General features: G+C 42.8%; 1 protein-coding gene across 1 annotated transcript; it reads left to right on the plus strand.

Moving 5' to 3' along the window:
• The first annotated feature begins 8,358 nt into the window (after positions 1-8,358).
• On the plus strand, positions 8,359-12,166 carry pim1 (Pim-1 proto-oncogene, serine/threonine kinase). The gene is made up of 6 exons (XM_012815696.3): positions 8,359-8,779; positions 9,019-9,125; positions 9,240-9,290; positions 9,403-9,769; positions 10,352-10,528; positions 10,666-12,166. The coding sequence occupies exons 1-6, from the start codon at positions 8,698-8,700 to the stop codon at positions 10,854-10,856; spliced, it is 975 nt and encodes a 324-aa protein (XP_012671150.2). The 5' UTR covers positions 8,359-8,697; the 3' UTR covers positions 10,857-12,166.
• The last annotated feature ends 558 nt before the right edge of the window (positions 12,167-12,724 follow it).

Consider the following 12,724-nt stretch of genomic DNA (forward strand, 5'->3'; position numbering starts at 1 on the left):
AATGGTGAAGTATGGATGATACTGATCATATTATTATAATTTATATTATTATTACCAACATTCTACCGTAGCCCAAGATAGAAAGTTCAGTTTTAGCAGTAAGTGCTGTTTTTGTGTTTACATATAGCAGCTGTTTTTTTTTTTATGTATTTCTCTCATTTAGCAAACATATGTACGTATGTATCAGTCATCTCTACTCAGTTGCTGAGCTTTCACTGAAGAGGCTGCTTTCACACGGCTATGTTTTCAAGTTCTATTCATTAAAAGGAGACCACCACAATACACAAGGAAGTGGCCTATTATACTGCACTGGGATGTTTCAGGGGTGACATCACCGCTTTTCTTTCTTCTTTTTTTGGGGAATTGAGGAAGCCAAGCAGTGAGCAGGGATATTAAGCATGGGAAAACCCCCTCTGTTTCTGGACCGAGAGAAAATGCCAATGTAAAACAGAAATACTGTTTGAGCCCCGTACAAGATACTAACAGTGGAATGACCGGTATGGGAAAATATGTCTAGACTTACAGTGTGCTTATGAGGACTGCAGACACAACAAAAGATCCCTCCATCACAGACTTCCCTACTGTGACAACGTACTGAAAAAGTGTGAATGTCTAAGGGGAAAATGTAACATCACAGCATGGCTTTATTGCTGTTTGTTCTCCGTGGGGAAAATGCTGTGGACCCCCCCCCCCTCAGCTAGACGGTGGCATGAGCTAGTCCCTCTCCCTGGTTAGGCAAATTCCTGGCCTTCTCAAATTGAATCACATTCCAGAGGACAATTTGCAGCTCTGTGACCCTTAAAACCATTACAGTAGCCAGGGGGACAACACAGCTTCGGCTGGTGTGAGGCCAAGAGCTGGCGCCTGCCGTCGTGAGTGTCATACACTGATAAGAGTGGGACAGAAATCCAGCTGACTAGACCAAACTAAATAATAACAATAACTGGATTGGCATTTCTAGAAGGAAATTACTACTGCTTGCAAAGCACAACATATCTTTTTTTTTAATAAATATAAAGTAAAATATTAGAAAGATTTGTGTAAAAGAGATGTGAACGAGAGAGAGGTAGAGAAAGCAAAACAGTGTGAGGGCAGTTGTTGTCTCGAACAGTCCAAAGGTTTTGTCCTGTTGGCCATTAGATCATTGAAGTCTTCACAAACGATAGTTGGTGAGTGAACAATAACATCTAAAGAGTCCAGTAGGTTACAAAGATAAGGCAAGAACAGGTTTGTATTATAATCTGGATATCACTGCAATTATTGCCTTCACTGGGGCCTCAACCTGTAGTCCTCCCTCAAACCATTAAAACTGAATTTTAGGGAAGGTAGGTGATATATATATATATATATATATATTCAGTCAATTCTAGCTACATAGTGCTGGTTATGCCATTAACAGACTTTAAAGGAGCAGTTTGTGATTTTAATCCAATAAACTAATTTCTTCTCACATTCTTCTAGTTTTTTTTGTTTAGTATGCTAACTTAGGTTACATTGTAATTGAAAAAAACATGAAAAACGTTATTTCTGTAGTTTAAAACCAAACGCAACATTGTGATTTTGCAACTACATGTAGAACTAGGCCTACTTTCGACTTCAAACACAAAGTGGTGTTTCGCCTTGTAATGGTGTATGACTTACTACATCACGTAACTGAAAAGCGTGCGAGTCAAGGGCAGAATACGTGTAAATGATGTTTACATAAGAAATGCCCAGATTTTGGGGTTGCTCCACCTGAAGTGTATAACTGCCTTCATGGCGAGCAAATTTCAGACTTAAGTCAAGGGGAGAATGCGGTTCTAGGTTGAAAAGTGCATAGCTGTGCAGTTTTTTTTTACTTAAGCGCATGAGACAATATGGCCCAAATAAATTAAGAAAGAGATGGGGAAGTTGTTAAAGATATTAAAGGGAAACTGGATTTTCCTATCTGGGCCCTATTTCTAGATCTTTTTTGGGTTCAGATTGTTGCTAGAGACAAAAACGATCGAAATCGGTCCAGTATTGAGTTAGAAAGAGAGAGCTACAGAGACTGCAGCAGTGGCAAGCACTATAATAATTCACCTCCAAGCCAACACACACAGTCAGTATGCCAGTAAAATAATACTTACCTCAACAAAAAAGCTTCCGACACCTTTAAAAAAAATGTCTATGTGACCTAATCTGTCTTTTGTTGATGTCAAGGGAATAATAAGTCCATAGTGTGTTGGTTGAGAATTACCATAGGGCAACATCCTATTATTGTAACAAATTACTTTTTTAGAGATCAAAATATAAACAGCCTGATATCACATGTCACTAAATATATCAGTCAGGCCTGACCATGAGATGTTATCTGGTGTTATTTACGTCCGCTGCCCTGACAGTCTTAGCAAACAAACAGACCAGTGCAAAGAACGGTGGTCTGGGGCCCCCCTTTCCACTGACCTTAATCAATCCTGTTCACCCCCCCCCCCCCCCTCCCTCCCTCCAGCAGAAACCAAGTTCCAGACCTTTGCCTGCCTATCTACTCTCTTTAAACAAAGCCCGGCTTTCAGGGCCAGTTCTCTAATTGAGACAAGTGGGGGGTAATTTCCTGGAAGAGAGCCTCGGTGCTGCTGGACAGGTATGTCTGTGACTTCTCACCCTGACCCATGCCTTTGCTGACATGAAAGCCGACCCTGCGTGAACCCTGGGAGCTCACTGGCCCTTTCCCACATATCCCTGGGCTTTGATGTCCACTAGCGACCTTACCAATGTCTCCCCCTCCCCTGCCCTCCCCCCTGGTCAAGACCTTTCAGAATGTGAGCCTATGGGGTTTTTGTGCTACCTGAGGAGAGCGAGGGAGGCCACACTGGAAGTGACCCCTGGAAGTAAGCTGACCTTTCAGTGTGCTACTAAAAATACAAATTTCCTCACCTCCTTTTTGGGTGGGACTTTCACCAGACCCCCTCTGCTTTATTTAGCTGCGTGTCCGAGACATCAGTGATTTGGCAGTAAAAAAAAGAGGGGGTGAGTTTGTGTGTGGAGGGGGCGGGGAGGGGGTGGTGCGGTGCTTGGGAGGCAAATGAGGAACTCCAATTTGCTAATCACTGAAACACACATAAACACTATAGATTAGCAACATCGGCAAGTCAAGGCTGCAGAACCAATGATCAGAAAGGACCCCGAAAGGTTGGCAAATTATGACAAATAGGATGTTTTTTTAAGAGGGAATTCCTCTGGCAGTATCCTTCTGCAGCCCCCGCTCCACTGCTCTCAGTAATGGCGGAGCGAACTCTCTGAACCTGTTAGTGTGCTCCTAGATTTTATTGAGGAGTTTCTCCAAAGAGCAGCCTTCACAGACCCATAACTGCTGGGTAATCTTTGACACTCACTCTGCCTGGTTAGGCCATTACAGGCACCTGTGTTCACACCATTCCTGCAGCCCTATGCATCAGTCATGTGAGGAAGCCCCCACCCCCTCTCCCACCCCATCCCAGCATGGAAACATCACAAAACAAAGGTCAGAGCCACCACAACAGTAACAGCCACCACTATTCATAGGACCTGACAACCAACATCACCATTTATTTTTAAGAGCGCTGAAAGGTGATGACATTAGAGGGGTATTCCTCTACACACTACACACAATGCATTTCTCTCACAACTGCTTGAAAAGAAATATATATATATATGTAGATACATTTCTATGTGTTTTCTCTCCACAGACAAATATATATACATAGGATCCAACTGATGGATATACGTATATATATCCATTAGTTGGATCCTTTATATATATATATCCATATCTGATCCAACTGATGGATATATAGTATATATATATATACAGTTGGATCGTATATATATATATATATTTGTCTGTGGAGAGAAAGCACATAGAAATACATCTTGGGCTCCCTGCAGTGAGAGCCAACACAGCCATGAGTGCTCTCCAACACTGGAGAAGAGAAGAGCAGCCATAGGGGATCCCTATGGCCCCTCACCCTAATCTCCTCCAGGCAAGGCACACTTGCTTTTCTCACTTGCACCCCGTGTGTGGTGTCAAAACAGCTGTGAGGGTGAGTGGTAGACATTCTTGATTGTTTTACAGGTCAGTGTCGTAAGGTGGCGAGGGTGGCAAAGCAATCTGCTGGCCATTCAATTGCCTGATGGATCCAACAGAGTGGAGGGGGACAGGACTTGACCTGGGCTGAATTAACATCAGGGCTAGGCGGGGCTTAAGCTCCAGGGCCTGACAGGCTGGCAGGGCCCTGATTGACAGAGGAAGGACACCTATCGGTTTAGTTTAAATTTGGCAACGCCTCTGTACTCATACAGGTGACAGAAAAGGTGACTGATACCAGGGGCGCCCGCAGGATTCTCGTTCTCAAGAAAGTTGTGCCACCAGCTAATTTTCAACAAATGTAGAGAAACCATCTATTAACGTAAACAGAAGTTAATGAGAGCCTCTGGATCAGTGTGACAAAGACTGCACTGAAATACAAGCTACGTTTGAAAATAAATCAGTTGATTGGAACATTATCTTATTTAACTTAGCCTTCTTTATCGTAATTTAAAGGACTGTTCCAGCCAAAACATTATTTGGCCCTCATTTAGCCGTTAGCGGTAGTTTTGAGTTAAAGTGCATCCTGGTTAAAGTGTAAGTGCATCCTGAAATGTGTTTTCTGAGCTGTAAACTAAATGATATGCCTGTACTGTGATGAAACACATCAATGATGGTGTTAATATTCACACTGTTTGAAATCATCCTGAACCTTGCCAGGCAAATACTGACCGTTTGGGACTTATCTACGTCATGAAATGGGCGGCCCACCTCCCCCAGCCCCTGCTTGTAAGTGCGAGTCTCTTTTTCATTTGCTGATTGGGACTCATCATTCACAAACGTTTACTCACCCCCTTTCAGCTCCTAAATGAGTGAGTTAGGCTCAGAACTAGGGATGAAATTACACTCTCACACTGAAGTAAAACTCAGCCGTACATTTTTTTATAAACATGTTTTCTTTCTTCACTCAGATGCCAGCTAGCACTGAACCCAATGACAGAGGGCAAGTATCGACGGATGTTAAATAATCAATCGTCATAAATACTGTACACGCAAATGTGTTTCTTGGTTGCTAGCTCATTATGTGGACCAACACAGGAACCCAACCCTGATTTTACACGCCTACCTTTACGATGAAAGATTGACTCTCCTGGTCCCTGTTGTGTCAAACTCCCTCAAATCTCTCTCCGTAGTCTTTATGATTATCCATTAGAGCCACTCATGTTATCAGAACCAATGTCTCTGTCATACCGCTCCTCAGGTATGTCTTTAAGCGTCTCAGGCAGCTGAATGACCCTTCCACCAAAGCAGTCAAGACAGGCATTGTCAGTAGAACTTTGATTATATTGTGAATGTTGGGGTACATGTCCACTGTGTCTCTTGGGATGGTGCACAGATCAGAATCAGTTCCCTGCAGCATCGTTGTCTTGCACCAGCTTGTTCCAGCTCCGCATCTGCCAAGTCCAGACTGGGCCTCACTATGCTAACACAGTGATGGCTAAGGTTGTTGAACTGCTTGTGTTTTTTGCGTTAAAAAGTTAAATTAAACTACATTGCTTTCTGTTTTATATTTGAAACATGTGTACGTTATTTAAGTTTACTTTAACGTGGTTATATTTTGCCTCCACCAATTCCACATCAAGTTCAGTACCGCCTTCAATAGGCTACAAATCAAAACAAAACTGCCAGTCCGCCCTGTGCCCCTGGTAGGGTACGCACATGCATACATTTTGCATACAGGTGGTGGCACCACTGACCGATACCATGATATAAGTGCAAATACAACATTTGATTTCTATTATGTCAGCATCGACTATGCACAATTTATGAAAGCTACCGGCAACAATGCATGCGTAGCAACCAACCCTGCAAGCAGTCCTGGAAGAAAAGGAGATGTTATCTAATGACAGTACTGCAGATCACCGAGGCTATAGGTGAGTGCACTGCTGTAGAGGATCAGCCCGTTTATGCAAAAGTAGGCCTACACTAAATATGCAGCAATAAATTAAATGCATGTTTGACTGATTGCACCTTCTCATATCTAGTAATTAACTATTTGTGTACTGGACTTGACTATTTGTTCGTGTGTGTGTTTGTGTGTGTGTGTATGTGTGTGTGTGTGTGTCTGAAGAAGGGAAGCATGAGTTGAAGCATGAGCCACATTTTTTTTTTTTTGTTTGTTTGTTTGTTTTGGATAGGTTATATCTTTTAAGATTGTGTGTAGCATGCCCTGCTAGAGACTGCATTTGCAGCCTATGACATTGACAGCCTATGACATTAGAATGTCAGGGGGTGAGGGAAAGGGGTCACCAAACCAGCCTGGGACTCATTTGCCAGGAGAGGTGGTTTGTAGTATGTGTATGTAGTATTTTCCCAAGTGAATCAACAAAGTTGATGCATCTTGTAGTTTTGGTCAAAATGTAACCTCACTAGCAGGACCATACATCATTGATCAATTGGCTAAAATGAGAAGGAGACTTAGAGGCATGAAGTCTGCAGTCTTAACTTGATTCTAAACAAATGCAACAACGTGGGCGAGGACCGGTGTGGCCATAAATAAAGCCTACAAGAGAACCTCCCCTGACAGAAGTATGATGTCAGAAGAGGTTAGTCGCTGGGGGTCTGTCGACTCGTAACCTGTGCGTGACGGGAAAATTGAGGCTGGGGAGCGGAACGGGAGAGCTGGCCTCCGCTGCATGCTTTGAGAAGCGCCGGTCTAATAAAAGCCTCAGCAACATTTGACAGATGGAGCTCTATGTTGCTGTCACTCTATCTGTGCTGAGCAGGCACCCAAACATCACTGGCGAGCTGTGCTGTCATTTCTCTGGCATCACACAGTACCCGCCGCTTCTCTGGTTCACAATCCAGCTCACCCCCACTGCAGATCCTATGATCTTAGAAGCCGAGAAGGGGGGAGTTGTGACACATTCTGGATGCCCCTCAGGCAAGCCAGGGAACCCACCAGCAAAGCCTTATCTGACATAAGGGTCTATTCTAGAAATATACATGCTGTTTCTAGATGGGCTTTGTGGAAATGATGTTGCTAAATTGTCTCAATGGCTCACTGAGAAACATGATCATGCTCTCAGATAGAATTAAGCAATTACATTTACTTTACAATGTTTGTGGAATTAAATTTAAGGTAAAAACAAAAAAAAAATAAGCATTAAAAGTTTTTTTTTGTTTTTTTTTTAGCCTAGTTTTAATGTCCTTATGTTTAACGTTCTGAAAAACAAACAAACTGACAGTGCAAGTGTTGAACAGCCACATTTTTTTTTTGTTTGTTTGTTTGTTTTGGATAGGTTATATCTTTTAAGATTGTGTGTAGCATGCCCTGCTAGAGACTGCATTTGCCCTTGGTCAAAGAGATGCTTAGACTACTTTTCAAACAATAAGAGCGGGGGAAGACGGGAGTGAGGGAGGGGGCTGTAGGGTAAATGGATGCCTTTTATCTCGAGTTTCCCACATCCTGCGACAGAGTAAAATCGCGGCCACCCATTCTGAAAGAATGCCTGGTATGCGCCTATTTTCCATAACGCTTTGGTGGTGAGGGAACCATTGTTTGACTATCTAAACAGTCTACAACTGGTATATAGCCGTGCTAACAGGGTAAACTGAATAGATGGAATGAGAAAATAATAAAGTAATACAGGGATACACTAATCGCATGAAACTCTTTCATCGTGGACAGCTTCAGTAGATAATGTAGGCTTTCCCATGCCGCAACGTAATAAAACCAAATCCCGTGAAAAAGTTATCACTTGTGAACGATACTATTTATACGATAATATGTTTACACCCCATTTAATGTATGATGTGACCCGTGTGACATGGTTTAAAAAACAAAGGAGTAAACTTTACATTGTTTGACAAATAAAACAACTGAAATGTAGTCTGTAGGGTATCAAACAACCAAAAATACATTAATGTTCTACAATTTAAATAGTTTGATTCATTTTAAAAACTGTACACTGATCTACCAAACTTATGTTTACAAACCATTTTCTGTCAATCGTCTAGCCCTGCTTCCCTAACACGGTCAGTTTTTTGCAGCCAGTCGTTGCTTTTTTCAAAATAAACACCACTCTGCAATTCGCGGGTTCTCCCATGCGCCTTACACAATCACAAACGTCTAGCTTTATTTGGCGCGTTTTAATTCCCGCCACGTCAAGTCTACCCAGCGTCATTTTCCTCTACTTTCATATGTGATTGACGTCCTGCTGGAAAGAATACCGTCTCTCCATTGGTGGAGGAGAAGATAACGGGCGGAGAATAAGTGACGTTCAATGAAATGGTTACTCCCACTTACTATGGATATATATTTTGTCCTGCCCCCATTTTACCGATTCAGAAAGCCGGTGTCGCAGCGTGGTAACTCTACACAACAGCGGGACTTGGCTACATCGTTGTGTCTTAAATTTCGTTTCCGTTTTAAACCATTATATCAACGTTTCTGTGATTGATATTTACTACCGAGCGAAGTCTGCGTGGTTCAACGGACAGAACTGAACACGGACCTCGCGAATACCTTCGCTATATGAGAAAGGATTTTCACCGCATTTGTCCTACTTCGGCAACGTGGATACTCGGCGGCATCACTCGCATTCGACGTTGGAATTCGACCTACATTTCGGAGTAATCGTGGGAAATCATTTGATTTGCGGATTATAAGGATGCTTCTATCAAAATTAAACTCTTTCACCCATATTTCCACCGTCGACATGCCGGCGAAAATCCAGCTTCAAGTTCATCAAGGTTAGAGGACGTTGTGTTGTTGGTGTGTCTGCTAGCAATGCGGTAACGTTAGCTAGCAAGCTAATTGCTTGACTCCAATGGGAACGTCACAAGACTGTTGGATAATGGAGCGCTTGCCTCTGTAACTTATTTTGTAACGGATCGAATTTAATTTGTAGACATGCTTGTATATATATTGTTAGATTTAAATTCTGAATGTTCTTTTAATTCAACAACATCTTTGTATTCGTGTTTTATAGTTAAAGAAAGGGAGCCCTTCGAGAAGATTTACCAGGTCGGCTCTGTTTTGGGAAGCGGAGGCTTCGGCACAGTCTACACTGGCTTGAGGATTGCTGACGGAGCGCCGGTGGGTTTTTTTATGGTTTTTAATATTCTAGATATTATTTTAAAATGCAGATCATTTATATAGAGATTGTTGCATGGATTGTATTGATTAATGTTCTTCATTATTTTCTGACAGATTGCCATCAAGCATGTTGCAAAAGATCGGGTGACTGAATGGGGAGAATTGGTAAGAGAAATTAATGAACGCGTCAAACGAATTGTCCTACTGTCCGACTGCAAATTAGCCCAACTAAGGTTGAGCGAATGGCTAATTGTATCTTTATTTTCTTTCATTTTAGCCCAACGGTACTCGCGTCCCAATGGAAATCGTTCTCCTAAAGAAAGTGGGAAATGGATTTCGTGGCATTATAAAGATGTTGGATTGGTACGAACGACCAGACAGCTTCATCATCGTCATGGAGAGACCGGAGACCGTTAAGGACCTTTTTGATTTTATCACGGAGAAAGGTGCCTTACCAGAAGAGCTGGCCAAGAACTTTTTCCGCCAGGTACTTGAAGCAGTGCGGCATTGCCACAATTGCGGTGTGGTGCACAGGGACATCAAAGATGAAAACATATTGATTGATCTACGGACCGGCGAGATGAAACTCATCGACTTTGGCTCTGGGGCACTACTCAAGGACACTGTTTACACTGATTTTGACGGTAAGCAGACAATTTTAAGGCACAAAACGGCTGCAATCGTTTTTATAGGTGTAGTCATTGCATTCCAACCCAAGGTTGTGTTTTGGTTACGCGTCAAGTCGGAATATTCAATAATTGTTTGGCATTCAAGTAAGCTTGTCTGTCGTTTGTGTAGGCTAGCATAGTCATATTCTTTTTAAACAAGCCACATTAAGCATTCCGCTTAGATGGAAAGAGAATACTGTTTGTTTTATTTTGGTGCGTCAAAGAGGTCAAGTAGTTGTTATTGGTTGGAGCGCCCCCCTTTGGGCTGAGCGGGAATAGTTACAACTCAAAGTTTGTAAACATAGTCACATGGCAACCACCCCTCCCACACGCATGCACCTAGTGTCACGCTCACAGGCACATGATCCTGCAGATTAACTTGCATTATATGATGATGTTACATTTTGGAAATGGAAATGTATAGCTTTCATACAGTAATTGTTTTACTACATTTTAATATTGTAATCTGGTAGTAAAAGAGAACCAATATAATTTCCTTTTGTCTGCAGTGCCTTTTGAATGACTAATGTTTGTTTATTTTTGTTTTGGTTTCACCAGGCACCCGTGTGTACAGTCCACCTGAATGGATCAGACACCACCGTTACCATGGGCGGTCGGCGACAGTGTGGTCACTGGGTATCCTGTTGTATGATATGGTCTGCGGTGACATCCCATTTGAGCAGGACGAGGAGATTGTGCGTGGGCAGGTGCTCTTCAGGAGACGGGTGTCAGCAGGTGAGCCTCTCCCACACTATATTACCCTACAGTAACCCCTTTGTTTGATCAAGTTTTACACTGTGTTGATATAGTATTTCTTTTCTCACTGTTGAGTCACCATTGACACGCCCTTTTGTCTTCCTCTTTCTCTCCAGAATGCCAGCAGCTGATTAAGTGGTGCCTGTCCCTGAGGCCCTCTGAGAGGCCGTCCTTCGAGGACATATTCAACCACCCGTGGATGCAGAACGCCACCACCCCCCTCGGCACAGACGGCACTGAGATCCGCCTGCATAGCCTGGCGCACGAGTCCACGCCCTTCCCCACAGTCAACGTGGGAAGCAAGTAACCGTGGCAACAGTGCGTCACGGCACCACGGCCGCCCTCTGGTGAACTCCCTTCGCCAACAGAGGCCCTGAAATGTGACTCCCAAGCCAGCCCTCTGTCGGTCAGAGGAGAATGGGCTGAGCGCACAACGCGCACTTGTCAGAATGGCAATAGATGCACCTGCACTGTAGAGATGGTTAAGAACCAAACCTGTTCAGTCACTTGGGCACAGTAAGAAAGGGGGGGCGGAGTCTTTGTCATCTTTTCAGACTGTAACAGAGATGAGGTCTGTCATAATAGTGGGTACCTTGTGTTTGTTTTGTGACGGACCAAGATGAGAATGTTAGTAAGTTACCTGAGCTGCTAAAGTACTACTGTCAGTTACAGCAGTCTGGAAGGCTCCCTACCTGTAGCGGTGCCCGGGAGAGCCAGAGTGAGGGGTTACGCGGCCCTCTAGTTCAGTGCCTTCTCTGTGTGTGTGTTTTTACTGTTGGGGATGTTGGATCTACTTGAAATGAATAGCCACACCACTACTTCTTGTTCTCTTTCAACACACTTTAGGGTTTCCCTTTTCCTCCACCATAATCTGCAGCAAGCAGTCTGCGGTTATGCACAACAACACTTACTCAATGCTGACCAGATAACCTCATGAGCAATCTGTGCAACTCAGAAACAGACGTACCTCGCTTTCTCTGCCTCTCTCTCTTTCTCTGCCTCTCTCTCTCTCTCTCTGCCTCACTCTATCCCATGGTCCCCCTATACAACCGCCACCCACATAGTCACGTATGCACACTGCAATGCAAATACAATACTGACAACCTTATGTTCTGATCTTTTGTTAATATTTTTGTAAATATGTAAAATATATGAATATATATTTTTTTGTCTTGAGCCTCAAAAGGCCAAGACAATACAGTGTAAATAATATTTATTTGAGTGAGGTCAATATTTTGTCTTTTCTTGCAAAAGATGTGGATTTATTTATTTGTAGAGAATTTTGAATTTTTTTTCATTCCACTCTGAAGGGCCCACATATTATTTAAAACCTATTTTTACCATATTTAAGGGTTTATGAATAACCTTCAAAGCACTTGTGTCTCTCAATGCATGGTGTATTGAAAGTCTGCTGACAATTTTTTGTGTCTCAGTTCAGAATGTTCTTGAATGATTGAGTGTGTGTGTATGAGTGTGTATGAGTTTACATGGTTTTCACCTCTAGTTGCATGAGTGCAGCTTGGATTTTTTTTTTTCTGTCAACTGAATTAGCAATGTAAATTAAATTTAGGAACTTATTTTTTATACAGTTTCAATAAATATTTTTTTAAACTTGAACTATTGACTACTCATTCATTTCTCCTCAAGGCTATGAACCCATGTACAGCACCCCCACCCCCAAAATAAACAAACAAACAAACAAAAAGCAATAGTATAGCCTACATATACTAAAAGGTTAAGACGGGTTAACACAGACAATGGCCAGATGTCAAAGTTGAAAAAGAGACGTGAGACAGATTGCCCTTTTGTCTAATGCCCAATCCAGTTAACAAACTTTTATTATGCTCTTATGGGTTTATCATGATCAATGTGTACGTATAGGCTAAGGTGATTATGCCACAGGGGGTCCTGCTGTGACATCCGGGAATCTTTGGCAGAGCTCCGCTCCAAAGCCGCCTCGCCCATGTTTTCCATCCTGGAAGGTGGAATTCTCTGGAAGAGGCAACATTTGCATTTGTATCAGCGTGTGACGCACTAGCGCTCTGTGTGTTTTGAGTTTTGCCGGAGTGTCAACAAAGTGCTCCAGCGTTTCTGGAGGTGTCTGGTTCCTTCCTGGCAGACTCTCATCCCTGCTGTGGACTGACCCGATCCCCTTACCAGTACCTACCAGCTCAC

The sequence above is a fragment of the Clupea harengus genome, chromosome 4, assembly GCF_900700415.2.
Source record: "Clupea harengus chromosome 4, Ch_v2.0.2, whole genome shotgun sequence".
NCBI lineage: Eukaryota > Metazoa > Chordata > Actinopteri > Clupeiformes > Clupeidae > Clupea > Clupea harengus.

What these genes read in the sequence shown, in the direction of transcription:
- pim1 (XM_012815696.3), top strand. Translation starts at nt 8,698, where the DNA reads ATGCTTCTATCAAAATTAAACTCTTTCACCCATATTTCCACCGTCGAC. An exon ending in CCAGCTTCAAGTTCATCAAG is followed by an intron (nt 8,780 to 9,018) that starts GTTAGAGGACGT and finishes CGTGTTTTATAG; the next exon opens with TTAAAGAAAGGGAGCCCTTC. An exon ending in GGATTGCTGACGGAGCGCCG is followed by an intron (nt 9,126 to 9,239) that starts GTGGGTTTTTTT and finishes ATTTTCTGACAG; the next exon opens with ATTGCCATCAAGCATGTTGC.